A 27,887-nucleotide genomic window follows, 5' to 3' on the forward strand; every position below is an offset into this window, starting at 1 on the left:
GTATACTACACCCAAATTACTTGCTTTTATTTACTTCTAGTAAAGCAGTAATAATCTAAATGTTAAACATCCACCTTCCTTTTGGATATTTTAGGGGCTATGTCTCTATTATTAACAACTTTTTTCTTTTCCTTTCTTTCTTCTGTTTTTGGTTGTTGGTAGGGGTGGTTTTGTTTTTCACTTTTTTTTTTTGGTTGCAGCTTTTCTGATCCCAGCTGCCCCTTCAGTATGGCTTTAAGGGCACAATGTAAATGACTTTCACGGACTCCTGGAAAGGAGCTAATGCCTTCTTACCTGTCTCAGTGGCCAACACGACTCGGCTTTTAAAGACTCGCGCATGCCTCAGACAGGTAGACACATTTGCAGGTAAGGTTTAAGTGGTGAGGGAAAAAATGTCACATTTAATGCTGATGAGTTCTGGTAATGAGATTCTGTTCGGAGGAGGATTTGGGGCACTGCCCCTTTTCATGGCTTTCTACAGAAAAGAACTAGAAGCAATATGCCTACAGATGTTGATATGCCTGTTGCCACGACAACGTCAGTTCTTGTCTTTCTGGCTGCTGCCAGGACGGCAGCATCTGGCTCCAGGCCCATCTGTTGTGCTGACTGCAGCATCTGTCTCTACCTTTTCTTCAGTGCATCCTGTTTGGACTCCTTGTCCTCTACCCACTTCTCGCTATCGCGTTGTGATGGCAACATCTGCCACTATTTGTTCTTGCTTTACATGCACAACTCCAGGTGTGTAGGAGGTCAGCTAAGTTTAGTGACTATTGCACTTAAATATTCTTTTACCTGTGAAAAGCTGTTTCACTGAAGATATTTTCCTTGGTCAGGCTTTCAGTTCCTGATATTTGGATTATTTCTTTGGCAACTTCAAATTTGCCATTGTAGCATGCCCTAGAGGTGAAGAAAATATTTGGTAATAGAAAGAGGGTATAGGCAGCATAACTTGAAGACCTATGGAAGCACACATAATACTCACAGGTGCAAAGGGGTATCTCCATAGATATTAACAACATGGGGTTGAACTTCTGAATTGCTTTGGAGCAGGTACTTCACTATATCATGATGTCCAAAGCGAGAACAGAAATGGAGTGGGACATGGGCTTCATTATCCTGGGCATTCACTGTTCACAATGAGAAAGGAAAAGGTATGTTATCTGGGAGCCTCTGTTCCTCAGCCTTCATATGTGTAGTGCGGGGACTTTTCTAAGTGTTCAAAAGACCCCAGGAAATTCCCAATTAATGACAGTAATAAAGAAAATTAAGTGCAGCCAGCTTAAAGAGTTATAATTTTATTCTTTTGACTATTACCACATTCAACAGACTTTCTTCTAACTTACTTAAGTTTTAGGGAACACGTCTAACCAAATCTACCCTGCACAATGGGATAGTTCAGTAACTAATAAGCATCTGAAAGGTGCCCATGGCCTTTTTTTCCACAAGTATCTCATTTTGAATTGATTTTTTTTTCCTTTGGAGGTGTTAAGAATTATAGAATCTGACCGAATCTTTGGACCAAAGAACCAAATATTTTGATTCTATAGATTAGGTGTAGGGCTTGCCATTTGTATTTTTATAAAGCCATTTAGAAGGCTCCTTAGTGTAGCTTTAGCTGAGAATTGCAAAACCACAGTATACAAAGTATGGAATAAGGAAAAGATAAAAAGCTTTGGAATGAGGCAGATCTTATTAATTGTGTTACCTTAGATGGGTTATTTAACATTCATTTAATAGTTTACTCAGAAGTGGAACGTGTCCTTCCTGTTGACTCATCCAGACTCAAAACATCTTCTAACAGCTGGGGAGTTTTCTATACTGAAAGTACTGATGAGACACCAGGACTACAGATGCTGAAAACATGCTTTCCATGACTCCTCTGCAGCAACGTCAGAAGATTAGCAGAAGGTGCCTATATACATGGTTTGGGCTTGTTATCCTGGCATAATTATGAACAGTGACTCTTTCACTCTCAACAGTGCCCTGGTTTAGACAACTATCTATAGGTCCTTCCAATCAATGTACTGTATCAGACCCTGACTTTTTTGTTCAATACAATGACAAAAAAAAGGCAGGGTCTAATCTATCCAATGGTTGTGGTAGCTCCATCCAAGATCCAGTGGTACTAGGGGTAGCAGTCACAGCCATAGATATCAGTATCCTGCATTGTTGGTGCCAGAAGCACATGAGTTGACACATGTGCCAGAAGAGTGTCAGTGTATCATCATAGGACCAGTTTTGGTGTATGATTTTGGACATTGTTCCTTGCTATGAAGACTGCAAATCTGGTTTTCTGGCCCTCCTGGAGGAGATGCTATAAACTGTTCAATATCTGTTAATACAATACATTTAGGCTTAAATTCGTAAGAGTGAGTTTCTGGCTCACAAGCAAAAAAAAAAGCCTGACTGATAAACCATCATTCTTTAGAACGTATGAATGATCACTGTGTGCCAGGCACTCTGCTGGGGTTGAGGATACTGCTTTATCAGTAACAATCAGACAATGACACCATTGTTGCAGGGAAGCTGAAAGGATTCAAGAAGGTCATGACTGCAAAGCACCTAGCATGATGCCTGCCACGCATTAGACATTTAATAAAAAACACTCTACCATTTAATTAATTTACCTCCTAGAACTTTATTAAGTGCTAAGAGCAATCAGTTATAAATGAGTGGAGTTCATGCCCTCAAATAACTTGTAGTCTAGTTGAACAGTTGATGCTTACAGGTCTGAAGTTACAATAAGCAAATACCAGACTAAATTCTGGACCTTGCTTTAATTTTATTTTTACAGTTAAAATAATTGGGTCAACTGTTATAGCCATTTGTTTTATTCTTTGATTAGTAGGCCCACTCATACAGAACATTTTATTCAAGACAGAAAATAATAGCCATTAAATTTCAACCTTTGCATTCTTATATGTAACAATAATATAAATTCTCCGGACAACTCAAAGAATTGAAAGAAAGGAAAAGAAAAAAATATGATGGACAAAAAAGTAAGGCATGGGGACGTGGTATTTAACTTAAAGAATGTGCACACAGCGATTTACTACAGCTATTATAATCATCATTTAGCATTTCATGAACACTGATTTAGGCCTTGCACCTACAAATTATATTTTGTAGACAATCGTTCTCATTTCATTGTCCTACGAGGTCTTAAGCCAAAGAGAAATCTTTAAGAAAATCACTGAGCTCCTCCTTTCAAGGTTGTTACTGAAAAATAAATCTTTGAATCTTTTTTAATAAAGAGTGGCTCAGAGGGAAACCTCCTTCAGAAGAATGTTTCTGGTTCTTTTGATTATCTTCTTTTTATGATACTTTTCCTTTGTTCACAGTCAGTTAGAAGCCAGGGAAAGTCAATTCCTTGAGTCAATGTTTGAGAACAGTAAGGAAGCTAGAAAATATGGAGGGTCACCTAAGATTTCTTGAAGTCCGGAGGAGGCATCGTAAAGCAGAATTCAGCACAAGCTTCCATTAAGTCACAGTTTGCCTTTGGTTACCCCTGGCCCCACCCAACATTATTCTTCTCCAGGGAAATCAATAAACTCTAAGTAGATTACCTACTTGATAAATTACCTACAATGACCTAAAAATGCTTCTCATGAAAGATGCAAACACCATCTAGAGAAAAGCTGGGAGAGATTTGGAATCAGACAGAGAGTTCATGTATAGACTTCTGTATTTGTGCTTCAGTCTTTGTGATCTACCGAGTTTTGTCTTGGAACAATTTGCAAAGACAAAAAAAAAGTGTATATATTATCTATATCTATTCTCAGGGATATTGAATACATGAATTATATTCTATTTATTCTGTTTCTGCTTCCTTGCCTTTTCTTATTGACCTTTAAAATAAAATAAAAATTTCCAGATTAACACAGCAATGTCAGATCATGGAAGCTCTTTAAATAAGTCCCAAATATGTATTGAATAAACTTGCAATAACAAAATTTGTGTAATAGCTCTGAAAAGATTTATTTTACAAAATAAAGCACTTCATTTTATTGGTCATGCCCCAGGAATTCTTTACCACTTTTTATAATTTCTAGTTCATTGTTAAAGGAATTTTTTACTTAAATGAACTACAATCTTCAACATTCAGAAGACAAAACTTAATCTCTAATTAAAAGTTTCTCCATTTTCATCTTTAATAAACTGTGAGGATTGTATCACTATTTTCTTCTTGTAAAGCACAGCAGTATTTTGACCTTTTTGATCTCATTCAATAGGCATCCTATTTCTCTTACATTTCTCCTTTTCCATTGCCTAAGAAATGGAAGACCAGAGACAAAAAGATTTATGACTGAATAAGTCAGCTTCCCACACATGCTGACTGGAAGGTGCTGCTTTCAGACATATATTTTGGCTAATTTCATAACTTGAATTTATTTTCATTTGTGACATTCTAACACCATGAAAACATACTGTAAATATCAGATTTCAAATTGTGCTTCTTTAAGGGTCATTTATTTAATCTTTCTCTGTGTCCATTTACTGCAGACAAGGTTAAGAGATAAAATAAATCATCTGGAAGTATCACTACACTGTGGAACAAATGAACTAATGGATAACAAGTGCTGTGCAGTGTCCAGAAGGCATAACAGGTCTTCTGGTTTATTCCTTGCAATTAGCTGAAGTGCAAAAGGAGCTTTAATATCAAGCAGGTAATAGAAGGAAGTAAAAATACTTAAAAATATGAGTCATGCTATCTCTTGATGTTTTTTAATGATTGAGTAGGAGGCAAGTGCTTGTGTGCACCAGAAAGAAAATGCTAAAATTATATCATATGATGCTGGTATGTAGGGGGTAGAGGGGTGCAGTATGCATTTCAATGACTTTGCAAAAGAGTCCTTTGATCCTCGAGATATGATGATTTTAAATGACACTCATTTTGACACCACTGAGCTTTGGACTTGTGCAGAACGGAAAAAGCTGAAGTTGGCATGGATAATAAAAGGAAAAAGCGACGAGATTCCTGACCCTTTAGAGGAGCAAGGCAGTTTCAAAAAAATAATTATATGTTCGGGGGTTCACAAAAGTGTACCTCTGCTTATTCCCAACCAACACAATGAAAGTAACTGCTTAAACAAGGTCCAAAGAGCAGTGTTCCATGTGTCCTGAATACTCAGGTTGTTCATAACAATGCTAAGAAGATGCCTGAGTTATTGCACATAGGTTCTTAGAAATCAATACAAACTACTTTTCTCAAATTTTACAAACTAATGGGGCCTCTGTTCCCAATATGGACATTGCTCTGATCCCTTGTCAAGATTGTCTTTGGGACCCTTTGTACTTTCCTAAGTAGATAAAAAAATATTGATTAGCTTTATTAACGGAGAATGAATCTGAATTTTGGACCAAAGAACTGTCAGTTAAAGCGGTTTGACAACTTTGTCCTTTTGGAAATGTGCATCACTCCGGCTCAAAGGCCAGCAGCTCCTACAGCTCAGCTTTTAATTAAGACTCCTGAGAGTCAATGGAAATACATTGGATATGCCTGAGAGAGTTTAATGGCAAGATGTAACTCTGACTAAATGTGTGACAAAAATAAAGTCTGTGAGGAAGAAAAGAAGAAAAAAGAAAGAAAGGTTTTCATGACTCTGCTTTTAATTAATATTCCAAAATTCTTTTTATTATTGAAAAAATAAAAGTTTGGGGAAATTCTACTGTATAAACTGCATCTAAAGTTCTTCCCTGTATCTTAAAGCTTTTTTCCAACCTGATCACACTCGAGCTCTGTATCTCTATTTAAAATAACAGAATTATGATATCAAATTTCAGTGAGGGTATACGGAGCAACCGGAACTCTCATATATTGTTTGTGGGAGTGAAAAATCATACCAACACTTTAGAGAACTGGCAACTACTTAAAAAGTTAAACATACACATACTCTTTGACCCAGCAATTCCACTCCTAGATATATGCCTAAGAAAGATAAATGCATATCTTCAAAAAAAAAAAAAAAAAAAAGCTTTAAAAAGAATGCTGCTGGCATCTTTATTCATTATAGCTAAACCTTAGAAATCCTTAAATATCTATTAAGATGCAAATGGATAAATAAACCATGGTATATTCATAAGATCTTCAGCAATTACAAAAAAAAAGAGCAAATTATGATACAGGCAATCAAATGGATAAATGTCAAAAATATTTTATTGAGTAAAAGAAGCTAGATGCAAAATTATATGAGATTATATAAATGAATTATATGAGTTTCAAGAACAGACAAAAGTGAATTATTGATAGAGTATCAATTATCTTTGGGCTGAAGTTTATTTGCTGAGAAGGAAACAAGAGAGCTGGTCAGGGAAATGAAAATATTCTATATCTTGATCTGGGTGGTAGTTACACACATTTATTTACAAGTAAATATTCATCAAACTGTACATTTAAGATTTGGGAATTTTAATATATGTAAATTATGCATCTTTTTTTTAAGTTTAATGTAGTGAATAATTTATCTAGGAAACCCCTTTATTTTTACTAGGTCATCTAAAATATTAAGAGTTGAGCTAAAATGTGTAAAGAAAATCATATACAGTTTTAAAAATATATTAAGAATAATAAATTATGACTTGTGGGAAAAAGTAGTTCACAAACACAGGCTTAATCAGCTTCAAGACTATTTTCCAGCATTTAAGGAAACTATAAATAAAAAGTATTATAAACATAAGAGATAGCAAAGGTCTTATAAAAATATCTTACCATCTGCTTTGCTGCCTTCTTCCATCAAGAGTTTTGCAATATTAAAGAATCCTTTTGCAGATGCTAAGTGGAGGGGCCTATCTCCGACTTCACCACTGACATTTACATCCGCACCAAATTTCAAAAGTAGGCGGGTTACCTAAAAGATCCATTCATTTGAAATTGATATCAAAAGTCAACGAATAACTCAAAGCTTTCATCAGTATAAAGAGTACATATCATTAAAGCCTTCTCTTAAGTTATCTTTACCTGAAAATGACAATCCTAACTCAGTTGACCTGAACAATAAGAAATTTATTATATCAGCTAACAAGAAGTCCAAAAGTGGAACAATTCTATGGTTGGTTAATACAACAGTTCAATAGCATTGTCAAAATTCAAGTTCTTTCCATGATTTTGTTCTGCCATGCCCAGCATGTAGGTTGTATCTTCTCCTGGTAGCAAGAGAACTGCAGCAGCTCCAGGCATTACACACAATGTCCCCAGAGTGGAAAAAGAGACCATGTTGCCCTTTTGGAACCAGAAACCAGCTTTTTTTTTTTTTTTTTAACAATCCATGATATCTTCCTAAAAAACCCTCCAGAAGACATCTTGTTCTGGACTAGCTCATCTACAATCTAAACCAATTCTTGGGTGAAGGGAAAGATTTAATCTGAGTGGCTTAGACTAAACAGAGTCTAACTCACAGTGGCTGGAAATAGAAGCAACTCCTTTCATTACAAACTTCTAAGAAGAGGCTGAACAATGCAACAAAATTATGAGTCTGTTAGCAAGCAAAACCATGTGGCATGTGGGAAGGGAAGGATAGTTTCATATGAGGAATAGTAGTGTCTGTTACTTTCAAAATATAATGTTTTTGTTTTTTTTTTTTAATTTGAGAGACAATATAACACACTGGTTAAGAGTTAAGGCCCAGAATTAAACAGACATAGGTTTGAATATGGACTCTCTTTCTCACCAGCTGTGTAAACTTGACAAAATTAATTAACTTATCTAAACCCGAATTTCATTATTTGTAAAATGGGAATAATAGGACATAATTCATGGGTTATTGTGAGGATCAAATGCGGTAATTTGTTCAATGTGCATAGCACAATGACTAACAAAAAGTATATGTTCTGTAAATGTTATTCTTTATTGTTATTTGGGAGCTGAGATAATGTTTATCTTTCCTGTTTCAGAGTTATTATAAGAACCAAATGTGATGTAAAGGAGCTTTGACAAAGTAAAAAATGTTCTCCATATTTTCAGCTTTACAAGCCTACCTTTGCTGTTTCCTTACTTTAGCATCAACTCTTTTTTATCAAATCTCATAACACAAGGCCTCCATTGTACACAAATAATCCTTTCTAAATTCATCCACAATCTTCTCTGAACAATTTTTCTCAAAGTTCTCTTTCTGTCCAGACCCAGCAGTAGTTTACTTGATTATCGTTTTTCATGATAGCTCCACTCCATGCTTAGGCCACCACTGGTCATCATGGTACTGGAGTTTGCTCCTTTTTTGCATTTGTGGGTAAACTAGACAGCTGCACTGGGCCTTGGCATCTTCTCCAGTTAGCTGAGACTCCTATCCAAAAGGGGCAGAGAGGGGTGAAGTGCTGGAGCATTTAGAACTCTTCCTGGGGTTGGGTCAAGTAATTTCTGGGATGCCTTGGATCATGTGTATATTCATTTAGGAACAATCCAAGTAAATTCTTTATATCTGACATTGAATCCCCTAAGAATTTCAGAAGTCACTTCACTGATCCCAAGAGTAAGTTAGGATGCTTCTTACCACAGTGAAGAAAGCAGCCTTCAATTGTCCTAATCACTGTGCTGTTAGCATAAAAGTGAATTCAAGTTCTACAACTAATGTGACTCCTAGGCCACAGTACATAAACATGTCTTGGGCAGCAATTGGTATACATTTGATAGAAATTCTAGCAAAATATTAGCTGGTGGGATGTAAGGAAATCGATTTCTTGTGTGTAGTGGGTAAAAGTAAGGGTTCTGGAATCAGCCTTCTACTTATCAGCTACATGGCCTTGAACAAATTATTTGACCTTTGGATATTTCAGTTTCTTCATTGATAAAATAGTAACAATTATAATTCTGTAATAGAGTTTTTATGAAGATTGAATAAGTTATTACACATAAAGCATGTAGAAAAGTAGCTGGCATTCAACACATTTAGAAGTGTTAGCACCAACATGCAGTATTATATATTTTATCCTTTTGTTGGCTAATAGGCAGACTAAGACTTAATACAGGAGCTATCAGAACAGCAGAAGTTTATTCTCAGTAACCTTGCATGCCTAAGCAGATATTTCCATTTACACAGACTCCATAAATTCTGATTATGTGACTTTATAATGGACAGATTTAAACTATTTCTGAAATCGATTGTCTATTAAGCGCTATTATTACATATCTTGTAAATATTGCTCTTGGTACAAAGCATCTACTCTTCCACTTAAAAATAAATAAATAAACAAATGGCAAGGAACATGGAACATTAGGCACATTTATATATTGAATGCACCATTCTCCTTGTCAGCATATTTTAGCAAATGACAATACCATCCATAAATTACTTAAGTGCTGCCTTTGCACACAGAAAGTGAGTCCCTTATCATAAAAGGGCCATTCACATTTTAGCATAATTTTATAAGACTGTGACTATATATTCAGGGAAAGTAAACAAATTTAGCTCCCTGTCCAGGATGCATAGAGGCTCTCTATATTTCTGGCAGGGGATGAGGTCAACCACTAAAGAAGATGACTCTCCAAATAACATGCACTAGGTGTCTTGTGGTAGTGCCTGAATCAGAAAAGCATGGAATTTTTCCATCATCTGGGCTTTTGGACTCTGTACTTCCCCCAAATATTTTCAGTGCCCAATTCTCCAGTGCACTCTGAGCAGCACATTAATAAAATAAGAAATCTTCCATAGCTATGGGTCATGCTTCAAAGGTATGAGTGTCCAAAAACATGCAGCTAGCAGAGATAAAGGCACAATGACTAGAAGAGCAGAAACACAAGAAGCTTGATTTTCAATTTGAGATCCTCGGTTGGTACAGTGACATGAGCTCCAAGCAAGCAAAAAAGTATAATTCTACTTCATAATTGAGTAAACCTAGAGATATAAATTGAGGAAAAGTGAAAAGTATGGTATCCAAAAGAACAGTTAAGCCTTGGTTATACAGTTATTTTAGTATTTCAGTTTTCTTGGGTCCTATTTATTTCCTTGGGTTTAGCTAAAGGGCAGTGTTTGAAAATAATATATGAAAGTTTCATTTTTTGATATGTTAAGGTGAAAAATTGAAAGACTTTGGAGTTACAACACTTAGTCTTGAAGTCTGATTCCACTACTTAGGCAAATTGACTGGACTTTATGATTTGTCTCATTGATAGAAAAAGAATAAAAAGATGTTCTTTGGTACAACATAATTAACATAAGCTTTGGGGTCAGAATGACTTGAGTGTGTATTCCAGCTCTTCTAGTTTTTAGTTGCATGACTCTGGTATGGCACCTAACATGTCTGAGTTTCATGTATATGATTGGTATGTATATAATTGCATGCCACTGGAAAATAATAGATAATTTCAGGGTTGTGGCAAGATTAGAAAAATCCACATAAAATCTTAACATAGTGCCTATTCTAACATATGAAATCACTCATACAGTAGCTCCTGTTAACTTATGAAATAAAATAACATTGTAAACTTTAAAGCATTCTATACATGTTTTTACTCTGTCATATTTTCTACATACATCTCTGTTTCATAATTAAAGCAGATTTAGTGATTGTTTTCTAGTTACCAAGAGTATTTCCCATGTATTAGTTTCCTATTGCTACTGAGTATGACTACAAACTTAGTGGCTTAAAACAAGACAATTGTATTCACTTACAATTACTGAGGTCAGATGTCTAAAATCAAGGTGGTGACAGAGTTGTATTCCTTCTGGAGGTGTCTGTTTCCTTGCCTTTTTCTGCTTCAAGAGGTTACCTGCATTTCTTGGTTTGTGCTGCCTTCCTTGCATTACTCCCATCTCTTGCTTCTCTTGTCCCCTCTTCAACCATTCCCTCTGATTTCCTGCCTCCCTCTTAAAAGGACCCTTGTGATAGCAACATCCCAACCCCACCCCAGAATAATCCAGAATAATCTTCCCATTTCAAGGTACTTAATTTTAGCATATCTGTGAAGTCCCTTTTAACGTGTAATGTTCATAGGTTCCAGCAATTAGGATGTGAACATTTGGGAGACATTATTCAGCCTACCACATCCCACAGTAGTGGAAAATAAGAAGCAAACTTCTGAAAGGCACTGTTTTTCCAGAAAACTGTCAGTAGGATCTTTATGATTCGTTTTTAAATTATTGTCATCAACAGCAACACTTATTGTGCATTTTCTAAACACTTTAATATCATAACAGCAACCCTACAATGTAGGTATTATTAGTATTTTCTTCATTCTAGAGATGAAGAAACTAAAGGTCAGGTGGATTATGTAACTTACCCATGGTTATAAAGCTAAGAAATTTTCAAATACAGGGATCGATTCCTGTGACTGCACACTGATCAATATAATCTATTGCCCTACTTGCATTCTAAAGTAGCCAGGGAAAAATGAATAATATGCCAGCTGCAATGTTTATATGGGTCTACATGCTCCTGATGGTTGGACTGATGAGAATATGGCAAAAATCAGAGAAAGGATTTCTTAAATACGTTTCTTTGAAGCTTGGAGAATTCAACAAAAGCCTGGAGCACTAAGTGGTCCCCCAGCAGGAAATCCTACTGTCACACTCACCTCTTCGTGCCCATAGTATGCAGCAATGTGCAGTGGGGTGAAAAAAACTGCATCTTGAATGTTGACATTAGCTCCTTGTTGTAGCAGCACATCAACAGCCTGGACAAAAATGGCATCTCAGTTAGATGCTTCTCTTGGGAATCTGTCCATCAAAATTCTGTTTACAACCACCAACACAAGTCTTATTCAGATTCATTGTCCTGACATATTTTTTTTTCCATCCCCTTTCTCAAAACCCTCCAAAGACTTGCTTTTGCCTAGAAAATAAATCCCAAACTCCATTAGTATGGCAGTCAAGGTCATCTCAATCTGATCATATCCTTTCTAATAAACTTCTCATTACACTCCTTCATAAATCCAATTCTGTAGTCAAACCTAACTGCATCCAGTTTCCTTCACCTTTGTTCACACTATTACCTTATCCAGGAATTCCCTTCTGCCCAATCTCCAGATGTTTAAATACAAGCTAAAATGATATGTCCTCCAAGATTCCCTGATTTTACTATTTTCATTGCCAATCACCTGGTTGAAATTAATTCTTGCCTCCTCTTAAATCTCATATAACTTTCTTTCATGTTTAGAAGGTTTTATTATTAAGTTTCATGCCAATGAACCCTACTAGAGAGCAAATTCTTTGAAAGTAAAGTCTATAACAGGTGCATAGTTATAATCTCAGCCTAGCATATTATCATGCAAATAGTAATCATTCAATAAGCATTTTTGATCAGTTTATTTGCACACCATTATTACATGGAACCTTGAATAGGTAGTAACATTTTGTCAATTTGTACAGGTTAATGTGATGCACTCATACCTCCCAGGATATGGGCAGAGAATAAAGAAGCATTTGCAAAGCCCTCTTGAGAGACTAGGGGAAAATGTGGAAATATTAAACTTTCTCACCTGGGAAATTCCTGATATTTCTCGCCAGCATGGGGACTACCAATTTAACAGACCAAGCCCTCAATCTTGGGGGTTGCCCTTATGAAATTTACTCCTGCAAAGGAGAAGCTAAGCCTACTTATAATTTTGCCTAAGAGTTACCCCCAGAGAACCCCTTCTGTTGCTCAGATGTGGTCTCTGTCCCTAAGCCAGGCCTGCAGGTCAGCTCACTCTCCTTCCCACTACGTGAGGCATGACTCCCAGGAATGGATCTGGACCCAGCATTGTGGTATTGAGAAAGGGGGAAGAAAAATGAAAGAAGATAAATTTTCAGTGTGAAAAGATTTCAAATAAAGTTAAGAGATCATTCTGGGGGTTATTTTTATGCATTATATAGATGTCTTTTTTCCAGTTTTTACTGGATTAGAATAGGCAGAAGGAAATACCTGAAACTGTTGAACTGTATTCCAGTAGCTTTGATTCTTGAAGATGACAATCATTTTTATTTTGTGACTGTTTGATTGTGAAAATATTGTAGCTGACACTCCCTTTATACAGTGTATGAACAGATGAGTAAAAAATTAAGGATATAAATAAATAAATAAAAGGGAGGGAATAAGGGGCATGGGATATTTTGGGTGTTCTTTCTTATCTTTTTTTTATTCTTATATGTATTTTTTGGAGTAATGAAAATATTCAAAGATTGATTGTGGTGATGAATGCATAACTATATGATGATACTTCAAATCATCAATTGCATGCTTTGGATGACTATACAGTATGTGAATATATCTCAATAAAACTTCATTAAAAATAACCATTTGTTAAATGAATGAATGAATGAATGAGTAAGTGAAAAATACTACCAGGAGCTATAAGCCAACAGTCTTTATGGAAAGCTATAAATTGGCAACAAACTCTCTGACTGTAGTAACATCTTTTCCCAAAAACCTATTTTCAAGTATCTTCTCTCTGGACAACAGATTGAGATAATTTCTTTCAGCTGTTTTCATTTTCATTGCAGATTTTCCCAATGCAATGTCTACTCTTCATTTGGTAAAATAATATCTATCCAATTCTTTGGAAAATTTCTTTAAGTCTAACAGAAGAGAGCAGAGGAAAATGGGATCTAAATGCTCAAGGACTTCTATTTCACGACTTCCTCTGTCCCTAGAATGAAGTTACTTCCTGAGTCAACTTTCCTTGACTGTTTGAATCATAATGGAAAAAGGACATCACCTATTAAACCCCTTAAATTTTAAAAAGGAAGATTAAGAATCAGAGGAATTAAGAAATTTACCAAGGTCACGCAGCAAGGTAGTAACAAAAGGGAAGTAAATCCTTAGACTCCTCCTCAAGCTTTGTGTCTGCTCCGTGGTTATAAATAGTTCGCTCATTTAAACACGCATTTACTCATCCATGAAAAAAAATTGCATTGAGCATATATAAGCTAAACCTATGTTATTTTACCTGCTTATTCACACAATTTATTCAAACAGAGGCATAGAATTAGAACTTACTCTAATTGTCATACAAAAGAATAAGGGATTCTTATTGGAGCATCTGAAATATCTGGTGAGTCTAAAAGGATAAACGTGTAGGTTTCTACACATTTCCAGAACAGTACTTTTGTTAATATTTGGATATTGCTAACTAATGAACAATGGAATACAATAAATTTCTATAAAAAATTAGAAACCACAGTTTACATTTACTGAGGGCATGTTGTATGTCAGGCTCAGTACTCAGTGATAATTGGAGTCTACTCTCTCTACTTCACCCCAAAGTTCAGAAAGATAGGCACTACTATCCCTATTTTAAAGGTGAAGAAACTGAACTTCAGGAAGGCTAGGTAACTTATTTGAGGTCATATAGCTATTAGGGGGCAGATTTGGAATTCAAATCCTGGTCTGTTTGACTTCAAAGTTTCTTTCTATCATGCCCTCCTGTGATCTTGATCTCATTAACACTAACCTTTAAGTAACTGAACTGTCTGACTCAATCCAAGATAAGAAGAAGCCATCTGTCAGTAGAGGCTCTGTAGATTCAGTTTGGAAATGAATGCCAGAGCCATTTATATCAAACGCCTGCTATCTCAAGCTTCACATGCCTGGGAGTTCAATCTCAAGAACCTTTAAAAGAGGCCACAAATGATCAAGGTAGATGAAGCTCTTCGCAATTTCTCTTATTTTAAATATAGCATAAAATAAAGCAGACAGCATGATTTTATTTTAAAAGGACTCTCAAATGTTAACATATAAAGCAAATTTCTTAGGCACAATTCCAGAACTTACTTACATTCTAAAACATAATGGCTCTTAGGCATCAATAAATAGTCCAAAGCAATTTTTTTCCCCTAAGTTTGCACTTATCCAGTCATTCAGAAGGTCAACGTTTTGGCTGAACATTCACTAATTATGAAATGTTGGCTTTCTGAGCAACTGTCAAAACGTAAGTTTTAATGAAACTGCACAGAGTCATTATTGAACTGTAGGCTTTATATAGTTTGTTTTAAAATACAAGGAAATATTTACCCATTGAAAGCAATGCACACTGGAATTATCTAGACACTTTCATGCTTCATTTACATGAGCAGAATAACTGTCATGATTTTTGGAGTTATGGTAGGCAGACCATCTCCCTGAACTCTTATGAAAATATTGTCTTAGATTTTCAGGCTGCTGTGACAAATATTACACAGTGGGTTGGCCTAAATAACAGGAATTTATTGTCTCAGATTCAGAGGCTAGAAGATTTTCTCTGTCTTGGGGTTGGTAGTCTTTGGGCTGGCTGGTGATCCTTGGGGCTCCTTGGCTTTCCCATCCTCTCTTTTCTCTTCCAAGTTACATTGACTTTATGCCTCCAATTCCTTCCCATGGCTTTCTCTGGTGCTGGTTTCTGGTTTCTTTCTCTTTTTAAGGCCTCAAGTAATCTAGATTAATACCTATCAGTATTCAGTTGGGCCACAGCTTAACTGAAAATAACATCTTCTAGAAGTCCTAAAGGACTTAAATGGTTTCAATCACAAATAAAGGTCAATTGACATTAACTACATGTCTGATGGATTATGGGAATATGGCAGAGTAGCAAGTTCCAGGAAGCAGTCCTTTAACCAAAACACCTATTGAACTGGCAGGAACTGTCTGAATAAACGTATTTTAAACTTCAGAGTCTAGTGGAACACTCCACAGCATTTAAGGAAGAGCTGGAGGAAGAGGCTGGGTAAATTGTACCAAATGCCAGTAAATTTCACCTTCCCTGCAGATGATACCATCCCTTATACCTGAGACTTATGGCAGACAGCAGTGGAGACTGTAACCCTGGCCTGTAGTGCAGCTTGTTAGTGACAAGACGGGGTATAAGACCTATTCCTCAAAACTGTGAAAGTAAGTAGTTCCATTGTTGACCACTGCTTTTGATCAGCTACTTCATATTGCTGGAGTCTGACTCTGGAGGACAGCATTGTTTCAGCCCCTTTAGGTAAAATGTGGCAGAGGAATCTTAAAGATAATTTCCTTCCTTAAAACAACAGAAACAGTTAAATCTCTGCATTAACTGGGCAAGTGTTGAATCAAGAAAACACAACTTCAAAAGCCATAGGAGAAGCTCCTAGTGCACTACTGACTCTTCTGCCACCTCCTCCCCGATGTGGTATGAAGTGCGCCTGGGCTCCCATTGTGAGTCCCTGTCCCTATTCCAGAGGGAGCAGAGTATTCCTATGTGCATGCTGGGATACCTCTATTTTTGTGCCTATCTATCAAGTAGAACGACTAAACCAGGAAATTTATCTTGGTCTCACCTCCCAGAATTTGTTCTGAAGGCATAGAAGCAGCTTGCAACCAACTAAAGTGGTATACAATATAATTATAGTCAAAGAAGGCTGGGCAAAGGATTGCCTGCATTAGGTCACACAATACAGCACCCAGGAAGGCATGAAAGTCTATTTCAAAGGGAGTAGAGGGGTCATTCCAACTCTTGTAAACTGTAAATGGGGAAATTTCTAAGGCTAGCAACAAGCATAAACCTAAGGAAAAAAAGCAGACTCCAATAAGATTGATAGAACCCAAACCTCTCATTTGTTTTGGGATACTCTTGATAGAAGGGTTGAGCTCCGAAGGAGATCACCAGCCAAAGCACAGCCAATTTACAAAGACTGTGAAAGGTGCTTTTGCTTTTGGTTTGTTTGCTATAGTTAGCTCCCAGCACTGAAGAAAATCTGTCATGTCACTAGCTATATACAAATGTAGGAAAAATCCCAAATTAATATTGATAACTATCAAAAGTGGAGTTCTCGGGCAGTGCGATGGTGGCTAAGTGGCAGAATTCTCGCCTGCCATGCCAGAGACCCGGGTTCAATTCCCAGCGCCTGCCCGTGCAAAAAAAAAAAGGTGGGGTTCTCTGCTCAATGTGAGTAACAGCCAATCTCTGACATCGTGGTTTTAAAGGGGGAAAGGGCTTTTTATTGCAATTCAAACAAGGAGATCAGATATCGCCTGTGGGTCTAAAATTTGTTGGCCTGAGACTAAGGAGTTTAGGCTTTTTATAATTTCAAACAAAGGTGGATATAATTATTACCACTACAATAACAAGTATAAAGGGCTATAATTTACAAATGTAAAGAAACAGAACTAAGCTAGGACTAAGTTAGAATGCCATTATAGTAAAAAGTAACTTCACCATAGTCAGTGGCTAGTTCTGGACTGAGTCAAGTTCCTTCATAAATATTAGGGATTGTCTTTGTGATTACTTTAAACTCTAAAGTTACAAAACAGCATAAGGGGATACAAGCAGGGTCAGTCACGAGGTTTTTATAATTTGCAATCCAGTGGGTATCAGTAATTTCAGGTATTTCCTTTTGGCTATTCTGTGATATGTTAGAAAGTAAGGAAAAGGAAACTATATAATGATTCAGTGACCATAATTTTTTGCTAAATTTTAGTTTCTTGGTTACAATACTTTAAAATACTAAAATGTAGAGTGTGCACAAAAAATTAAAAGGCAAACAAAGAGTAAGAAATTATGGCCAAAGGGACAAAATAAAAATCCAGAAATCTTCAATGAAGAGGACCAATTTTGGATATACCAGACAAAGACTTTCAAAAACTGATCCTCAATATGCTCAAAGTGATGAAGGAAAACAGAGAAAGAAGTAAAGCATACGGGAAAACACTGAAGAACAATATAAGGATCTCTGTGAGCTTCTCAATAGGAGCCACACAGAAACACTGGAGTTGAAGACCACAATAACTGAAAGAAAATTTCTCTAGAGGGTTTCAACAGCAGACTGGATCTGGCAGAAGAAAGAATCAGTGACCACAAAGACAAGACAATTGGAATGATTCAGGCTGAGGAGCAGAAAGAAAAAATAATTCAAAAAAGGAAAGCACGCTTAAGAGATCTGTGGAACATTTTGGCACATTTTGGCAGTCAGAAGGAGAAGAAAGAATGCAGTGCAAGGAAAATTTAAAGAGCTACTGACAGAAAACTCCACAAATTTAATGAAAGATATGAATATGCACATTCAAGGATCCCAATGAACCCCACATAGAATAAGATTGAAGAGAATCACACCCAGATCCCTAGTAATCAAACTGACCAATGCCAAGTAGAGTTCTGAAACTCTACTTGAAGCAATGAGTTATGTATGAGGAAATCCCAAAAAGATTAAATGCTAATTTCACATAAGAAACCATGGAGGTAAAAAGGCAGTAAGACAGAATATTTAAAGGGTTGAAAGAAAACAACAGCCAAGTAGTAATTTTATACCTTGCAAGAATTCCTTTCAAAAATGCGGGAGATATTAAGACTTTCCAGACAAACAAAAGCTGAGAGAATTTGTCACTACTAGATCTGCTCTACAAACAATGTTAAAGGAAGTTCTTCAGACAAAAAAGGGACACTAGGTGGTGGATCTAAATGTCATAAAGAAGTAAAGACCTCTGTTAAGGGTAAATATATGAATAATTATAAATGCCAGTAGTATTATATTGGACTTTTTGTTTCTTACAGATTCTATAATGCACCAACATAAAAATTAATGTTAAATCTATGGATGTAGACATACTATGTATAAAGATATAATATGTAACATGTACAACAAACAGTGGAAGTTGGAAGTGTAAAGGAAAAATGCATAATGCATATGCATACTATTGAAGTTAAGTTGGTATCAAATCAAATGTGATTGTTATAGTTGAGGATGTTAGATTTTAGCCCCACTATGACCAAAAGAAAATATATGAAAAGTATATCTAAAAAGAAATGAGATGGGGTAGTGTGATGGTGACTCAGTGGCAGAATTCTTGCCTGCCATGCCAGAGACCACTGTCCAATTCCCAGTGCCTGACTATGCATTAAAAAAAAAAAATGAGATGGGGCTCAAAATGGAACAATACAAAAATCAAATAAATATAAAAGTAAGCATTAATGAAAAACTTACAAAGACAAAATAGCAAAATAGCAGAACTTTACATTATCAGTAACTTTAAATGTTAATGGATTAAACATTCAGTTAAAAGACAGAGATTGGCTAAATAGAAAAGCATGCTCTAACAATATGATATATATATATGTTACTTTATATTCAAATACCCAAATAGTTTGAAAGTGAAAAGATGGAAAAAATTATACCATGCAAATGGTATATATATTTCTATATAAATATAGAAAGCAAATATAGCTGGCATAACTGTATTACTATCAGATAAAATAGCTTTTAAGCCTAAAACTGTTACAGGAGACAAAAAAAGGTAACTACATACTATAAAGAAGCCAATTCAACAAGAAGATATAACAATTATAAATATATAAAGAGCTACAAAATTATGAAGTAAATATTGATAGATATGAAGGCAGAAATGAGCAGTTCTATATTAATAGTAGGGAACTTCAATACAACACTTTCAATAATATACAGAACATTTATACAAAAGATCAGTAAGGAAACAAAAGACTGTAACAAAATTCTAGACCAACTAGACTTAACAGACATATACAGAACACTTTCTCCAACAGCAGTAGAATACACATTCTTCTCTAATGCACATGAATCATACTCCAGTATAGACCACATTTTAGATCACAAAGCAGGTCTCAATAAATTCAAAACTATTGAAATTATACAATATGTCTTTTCTAACCACAATGGAATGAAGCTAGAAATCTATAACAGAGTGATAACTGGAAAATTCACAACTATGTAGTAAGCAAACTGTATACTCTTAAACAAACAATGGGACAAAGAAGAAATCACAGTGGAAATTCTGAAATCTCCTGAGGTGAATGAAAATGAAAACAAACATAGCAAAAATGTTTGTGATGCAGAAAAGGCAATGCAGAAAGGGAAATTTGTAGCTCTAAATGTTTACATTAAAAAAGAACGATTTCAAATCAGAGACCTAATTTCACAACTGGAAGGTCTAGAAAAAGAAGGAAATAACAAAGATCAGATCAGCAATAAATGAAATAGGGAATAAAAAAGAAAATCACAGTAAAGTGAATCAACAAAACCAAAAGTTGGTTCAGTGAAAAGATCAATGAAATTGATAAACCATTAGTTAGACTGAAAAGGAAAAAAAGAGAGAGAACACAAACAACTAAAAGCAGAAATGAATGAAGTATATTACTAATGAGATACAGAAATAAAAAGATTATAAGAAAGTACTATGAACAAGTGTGTACCAACAAATATGATAATGCAGATGAAATGGACATATTCCGAGTAATACCCAAAATACCTACACTGACTCAAGAAGAAACAGAAGATCTCAACAGACCAAGTTCCAGTAAAGAGATTGAATCACTAATCAAAATCCTCCCAACAAAGCCCAGGACAACAAGTTTCACAGGTGAATTTCACAGAACATTCCAAGAAGATTTAATACCAATCTTGCTCAAAGTCTTCCAAAAATTGAAGAGGAGGCAGCACTCCCTAATTCATTCCATGAGGCCAACATCATCTTCATACCAAAACCAGGTAAACCACCAGAAAAGAAAACTACAGGCCAATACCTTTTTGACTATAGATGTAAAAATGCTCAACAAGATACTGGTAAATTGTATCCAACAGTACATTAAAAGAAACACTATGATCAAGTGAAATTTATCCCAGGTATACAAGGGTGGTTCAACTTAAGAAAATTAATTAACGTAATACAGAATATTAACAGAATGAATGTTAAAAAAAAAACCATGTATCAATCTCAATTGACATAGAAAAGGCATTTGAAAAATCCAACATCCCTTCTTGATAAAAAACATTTAGAAAACTAGGAATAGAAGGAAACTTCCTCAACATGATAAAGAGCATATATGAAAAATCCACTGCTAACTTCAGGCTCCATGGTGAAAGATTGAAAATTTTCCTCCTAAATTCAGGAACAAGACAAGAATGCCTACTGTTACACTGTTATTCAACATTGTACTGGAAGTTCTAGCAGAGCAATAAGCAAAAGAAAGAAAAGACATTCCAATTAGAAAGGAAGAAGTGAAATTTTCCCTATTTGCCAATGACATGATCCTATATAGAGAAAATCCCCCCCCCAAATACCCAATAAAGTTACTAGAACAAATAAATGAGCTCAGCAAAGTAGCATGGTACAAGAACAACATACAAAAATCAGCTGTGTTTCTATCCACTAGTAATTAACAATCTAAAGAGGAAATAAAGAAAAAAAATCATTTACAATAGCAACTAAAAGACTCAAATATCTGGGAGTAAATCTAACCAAGAATGTAAAGGACTTGTATGCAGAAAACTCAAAATATTGCTAAAAGAAATCAGACAAGACTTAAATAAATGGCAGGACAGTCCATGTTCCTGGATTGGAAGACTAAATATTAAGATATCAATTCTACCCAAATCAATTTACAGATTCAATGCGATCCAAATAAAAATTCCAACAGCCTTTTTTGCAGGAATGGATAATCCAATTATCAAATTTATGTGGAAAGGTGAGGTGCTCCCAGTACAACAGCCATCACGAACAAGAACAAAGCTGGAGGACACCCTTCTTGATCTTGAAATTTATTATAAAACCACAGTGTTTTAGTTTCCTGGACTATTTAAGCTAATATTATGCAATAGGCTGGCTTAAACAATGTGAATTTAATGGCTCATGGTTTTGAGGTTATGGAAAAAGTCCAAATCAAGGCATTCTCAAGGCAACGCTTTCTCTCAGAAGGCTGTTGTATTTGGGGGCTGGCTGCCAGCAACTCTTGGTACTTAGTTTGTCACATGGCAATGCACATGACAGTATCTCCTGGTCTTTCCTTTCTCTTCAGATTCCGATGATGCTCAGTTTCTGGCTACTCTCTCTGACTTTCTCTTTCTCTGTCTGAATTTCATTCTGATCATAAAGGACTCCAGCAATAGGATTAAGCCCATCCTGATTGGGTTGGGCCACATCTTAACTGAAGTAATCTCATCAAAATTTCCCACTTAGATGAGTTCGAATCCATAGGAATGGATTCAATTTAAGAATCCGTTTTTCTTGGGTATATAACAGCTTCAGACCACCCCAACTCAGAAGTCCAAAAGGATATGCTCTTTTTATATGCAAAATACATTCCCTTCATCATAATTTCCCCAAAACCTTAAGTCATTTCAGAATCAATGGTTAGTACAAATTCTTATCAAAATCGGTTTTGAGCATTGCCTGTGCTGTGGCACAATTCCACTGAAAAATTTGAAAATAAATTTCATATTTGTTCTTTACCTGAAGCCAACTGAAGTAATAGACTGAATCTAATTTGTCCACCTGTACAGTAGGTATAGGATATGAATCTAAATAATTGTTGAACTGGATTATATTTCTTATGAAATATAAACATTTTCAAGATGGATATATATGATCAGTCATAAGGGAGTTTAAACATTAATAATTAGGACCCAATTATAGGATAGAACTTTCAAATAATTCAATTCAACAAATATTTTTCATCACTTATTTACAATTAACCTACAGCAAACTCGATGTGAATGCTGCATGCCAGGAACTACGATTGGGGTTTGATAATTATTATCTCATTAAGATTTTTGCAGGGCATACAATGTTGTGTCACTTTTCAGAATCTTGAGAAAATACAGGGTTTTGATCATTCTCCCCCCCCCCCAAAAAAAAGCTAGTAGTAAAATTGTAAACTAGAGAAAAATCATCACAGAAAGGATACTCTTTAATTCTCTTTAAATTCTTTGAGGACAGAAACTGTTTCATACGTAGATTTGTTCAACCAACATTTAGATCAGTGGCAAGAACTTAAAGTACTCAATTTAAAAACTTTTTGTGGAAGATATAAGATTCAGATATACACTGGTAACCCAGTACCTTTCATTGGCAGAAGGATAAATAGCTTGTACCATAAAGTACCCTCCCATGAAGTGATTATTTTATGACCACAGGAAATAGATCAGTTCCTTATTTTGATATTATTACAATTACTATATAAATTACCCTTTACAGATATTTTTATTTGCCAGCTGACTCATTGGGAAGAAAAAAAAAACTAAGTGAAGTTCCTAATATTTTCAGGTTATAATTTAACTCTTATTTGGATATACTGCCATTTCTTCCAAGAATGTCCTTTTTCTTTACCTGTCAAAATATTACCCAGTCATCAAGGACCAAGCTCATTTCCCATGTTCTCCATGCAAACCTGCAAATTCCTCAGTGTCAATCACTTCTCTGGATGCCTATACTGCTTAACCTTACAACTTAAACTTTCTATTAATTATTGTGAATAAATCAGTATGTTATAAATTTTTAACTAATTTTTTTATTCTAAACTTTTCTCACTGAAGTATAAGATGTTTTGACTCCATGTAAAATTACTTTTCACCTGAGGCACTGGAATTTATCCCTTCTAACTAACATAGTCAGATCTTATCTTTCAAAATCCCTGAGACTGCAAAAGTAATGGCTATAAGACCAAAGGCCCTCACTGTTCTTGTTCCCTGAATATTTTTCCAACAGTACAACTATAAGTTATTAGGCTTGACCCCTTTAGCCCTCCTCTATCTTTATTATATGAAAGTCATCTGGCAGTGTTGAAAAGGAAAAATGACCATCTCAAGAGAGACTGGATATTTCATGGAAGAGAAAGGAGAATAAGTTAAATTCTGGATGGAATAAAATGGCAATGATCTCAGAAGAAATTGCCAAATTTGGACAGAGTGTCCTTTACCTAGTAGAGCTTCAGTGAATATCTACAGTTTGAAATTAAATTTTTCTATGCTTTAAGTGGTATGCCATTTCCTATTCCTTTTTTGGAGTCTTTCTTAAATTGATATTAACACCAATGTTTTCCTTAAGGTTTTAGTTTCCTGAAAGCCACAATTGTCTCCTCTGTGTACCTGTTTGTATCCTTTATTATTGATTTGTAGAAAACATAACCATGAGGCTGAATGCGGACTGACTGTTTTTATTTAGTGTATTTATAATACATATAACTGTATTAGTAAAGTTTCTGAGGAAAAACTGTTTTCTAAAGGTCATACCTCACCAAATCAAAAAGATTTCAATGATATTCATATAGAAGTTGATTTATTTTTCTAATTATTTACAGTCCTATCATCCAATGATCAGTTCTCAATTCTCATCCTCTCAAACTACTGCACTCTCTCCTGAATTACAGACTTTTAAGAGTGGTGCACATTTGTCCAAATTTCTTCATCACCTGTTCACTCCTCAATCTATTATAATCTGGCTTATACTACTCCAGAGGAATTTATCCTTACAACTCCTGTAAAAAATGACATCAAAGATTGACACATTTCCTTGTTTTATATTTCTACAGCTTTTGTTACTATTTCCCACTCACTCATTAGAATCTTGTCCTCCCTTAAGACTGCTTTACAGCACAATCTTTGAACTTTAACCCACTTTTTATCATCCTTTTCTATATATATATATCTATTTCGATCCATACTTTGTGTTACTTTTCCCTCACTAACACTTATGTTTCCTTTTGTTCTCTTTTGTCTCCTTTAATTCTCATATATTGATTACATGTAATATATTTTCAGAGTGCTTGATGTATAATAGTAAGTAGTCAGTATGTGGTAGGTATTAATTAGCTCGCTCTATATTTTCCCTGGTTGATTCCATCTACTTCACATATACCCATACCCCTCCCTCACACACACACAAACCCAGACTTCTCTTTTCACTTACATGCGTTTCTTCTAGACTTCTTGCAAAACACTGCCTACCTTCTTTGGCAATTGATAGTTATGATGTGTATTTTCACCTCATTCTCCAACCACCTTTGTCCTAGGCTGATGTGGTGATATGATTCTTTGCAAAGATCTCATTTTACCTCCTACTCTTTATGTCTTGCTAATATAGTTGCAGCACTACAAGGCATAGACTGTGTGCTATGGTCCAAGTATATAGATCTCATTTATTGCTCACAACAATAATACGAAATTTAAATGCCCCATTTTACAAATAAGGATAATGATTATTCAAACTTACGTAGTTTATAAGAGAAAGAGCGAGAATTTAAACTCAGATCTGTGGGATTCCAAAGCACTATATATCTTCAATTAGTTTCCCGGCTGCTAAAACAAATACCATGAAATGGATTGGCTTAAGAAACAGGAATATATTGGCTAATGATCTTGAGGCTAGGCAAAATCTAAGTTAGGATGTCAGCAAGGTGATGCCTTTTCCATAAGACTGTGGCATTCTTGGGCTGCATGATAGTGATCCTTGGCTGTTCTGTCACATGGTATTCTAGTTTGCTAGCTGCCAGAATACAATATACCAGGAACGGAATGGCTTTTTGAAGGGAAATTTAATAAGTTGCAAGTTTACAATTCCAAGGCCGAGAAAATGTCCCAATTAAAGCAAGTCTATAGAAATGCCCAACCAAAGGCAACCAGGGAAAGATACCTTGGTTCAAGAAGGTCGATGAACTTCAGGGTTTCTCTCTCAAGTGGAAGAGCATGTGGTGAACACGGTCAGGGTTTATCTCTCAGCTGGAAGGGCATACGGCGAACACAGCATCATCTGCTAGCTTCTTCTCCTGGCTTCCTGTTTCATGACGCTCCCTGGGAGGCATTTTCTTTCTTCATCTCCAAAGCACTGGCTGATGGACTCTCTGCTTCATGGTGCTGCAGCATTCTCTGCTCTCTCCGAATCTCCTTCATTCTACAAAATGTTTTCTCTTTTATAGGAATCCAGAAACTTATTAAGACCTACCCAAATGGGTGGAGACATATCGTCACCTAATCCAGTTTAACAACCACTCTTGATTAAATCCCATCTCCAGGGAGATGATCTGATTACAGTTTCAAACATACGGTATTGAATAGGGATTATTCTGCCTTTACGAAATGGGATTTTGATTAAAACATGGCTTTTCTAGAGTCCATACATCCTGTTAAACCAGCACACATAGTGATGCCATCTCTTTTCTCTTCTGGGTTTTTGTTGAGTTCCAGCTTCTTCTCCACATGATGTTTACTTCAAAAAGCCTCCAGTAATAGGATTAAGGCCCAACTTCATTCAGTTGGCCCATACCTTAACTAAAAAAATCACATCTTCAGAAGGTCCTATTTACAATGGGTTCTCACCCCTAAGAATGACATAACATTAACATTTAGATTTTTCTTTGGTGCACAATTCAACCTACAAACACCTGCTTTCCATCTTTTTTTTATATTAAAGAAGTTGTGAGTTTATAGAGCAATCATGCATAAAATGAAGGATTCCCACATACCACACTAGTATTAACACCTTGCATTGGTGTGGTACTGCTTTTCTTCTTATGTGTATATCATTTGGGGTCAGCTAGCAATTCCCTGTCACTTCAGAAAGTCCTGTGGTAGAGTTAGCTTTTGGTTTATGTTATGGTTCAAGAATTTTACAGTAATGGACATATAGGCAGCATATTACTGAGAATAACTTCGGCAATATAACTGTCCCCAGTCGACTAAAACCAAACAAAAACAAAGTTAAAGCCTATTCTAAGTAGGAATTGTGTTTTAAAGGTCTTGAAAGATTTTATATACTATGATGAGAAGTTGAGGATTTTTTCTGTACTTATTGGAGTCATTAAAAGATTTTAAGTAGGAGTGAAATATGTTCAGATTTGTATTTTAGGAGGATCCTTGTAGTAATAGTGCAGTAAATGGATTGATAAGGGAGCAAGATCGGAAGCAGGCGATCAGTTAGTAGGCTCCTGCAGGAAGTTAAAAGAGAGAGAGATAGATAAGTATGAAATTAACTGTTGTAGTAGAGTGGTGCTGGGAATAAAGAATGGATTCTAGAGATATTTTGGTGATAGACTCAGTATGACTGGCCACATGGGAGGACTAAGAATGGGGAGAGATGACAGTTGTCAATAAATGATTATAAAATTGGAAGCTCATGAGAGCAGATGATGTAAACTTTTGTTTACATCAGGAATTTACAAACTGAGGAATACCCCCTACAATTTCTGTCTCTCAGATTTATCACTTTTAATAGCTAGTTTCTTCCAATTCCCCTTGGCAGTTCTGTGTGCTTTTATCTAACACCATAAGCTGTTGCAATTGGGGTGAATCCCTCAGTCAAGATGGGAACATAAATTTCATGTTTTCAAACACTGAACCCAAAACTATACCAATTAAAGCCACAATAACTGCTTATTCATTTGTATTGAAGGCTTGTATATCTTAGAAAATATTTCCATTGGTAGCATTTATTTTAGAGTTATGAAGCTCTTCTTTTCACTTTATGCTCTATTTTCTATAAGATTTTTTCTTTAAATGTATACACTCACTTCTTGACATGCTAACAAATATTAAGTGAGAATTCTATCAGGTAGGTACAGAGTTTTTCACTTATATCATTGGCCACATATTTTGTAATTTTTTTTTTTAACCCGACCCAGTTCTAATTAATATTTAAGAACAAAATCCTATTGGAAAATAGTTTCTTCAGCTGTCAACAGAAATCTCTTATGTGATCTTTCTCTTAATATTTCAGGTAAAATTAAATTTGGTCCTAAAATTGTTCAGAAAAAGGTTCCACAAGATAATATAAAGAAATTAAAGGGAAGTGCTATTTTCTTAAGTTGTAGAAATAAAGATTAGAGAGACATTAATACATAGAGAGACAGATAGATGATAGATAGATGTTACACATTAAAAGATTATAAAATTTACTGTCATTTCTCAGGAAATGAAGAGAACATGAATGAGAAAGCTGATGGATGAAGAGAGTGAGGAGAAGCAGGGTGAAGGGCAGGGCTTGATCCAAGTGCTATCATTTTATAGGGATAATAATTGAAGCCAGGAGATAACACCACTTCTCCAACCTTAAAAGAAACTATTTGTGGAATATTTGTAGTTAAAAAGTGGGAAGTAGAGGATTCTGTAAATGAATGAGTAGAGTCACCTATGCAGGATGAACTGGACAAAGAAACACCTGTCAAGGAAGCCCATGGAGGAGATATTTTTAAGAAAAGAGGAGCATAATTTTCTGAGCTGTCCTGTTAATCATCATCTTGCTGT

General features: G+C 35.5%; 1 protein-coding gene across 2 annotated transcripts in view; it reads right to left on the reverse strand.

The window, feature by feature from the left end:
• The window catches only part of TNNI3K (TNNI3 interacting kinase), a 286,566-nt gene that overhangs the window by 184,804 nt on the left and 73,875 nt on the right, over positions 1-27,887 (reverse strand). For both annotated transcript variants that reach the window (XM_077120614.1, XM_077120615.1), the window contains exons 6-9: positions 11,507-11,605; positions 6,710-6,848; positions 983-1,127; positions 793-897 (exon numbers count right to left, since the gene is read on the reverse strand). In XM_077120614.1, the coding sequence (XP_076976729.1) occupies positions 793-897; positions 983-1,127; positions 6,710-6,848; positions 11,507-11,605 (488 nt within the window). The remainder of the gene's footprint in view (positions 1-792; positions 898-982; positions 1,128-6,709; positions 6,849-11,506; positions 11,606-27,887) is intronic.

The sequence above is a fragment of the Tamandua tetradactyla genome, chromosome 11, assembly GCF_023851605.1.
Source record: "Tamandua tetradactyla isolate mTamTet1 chromosome 11, mTamTet1.pri, whole genome shotgun sequence".
Lineage (NCBI taxonomy): Eukaryota > Metazoa > Chordata > Mammalia > Pilosa > Myrmecophagidae > Tamandua > Tamandua tetradactyla.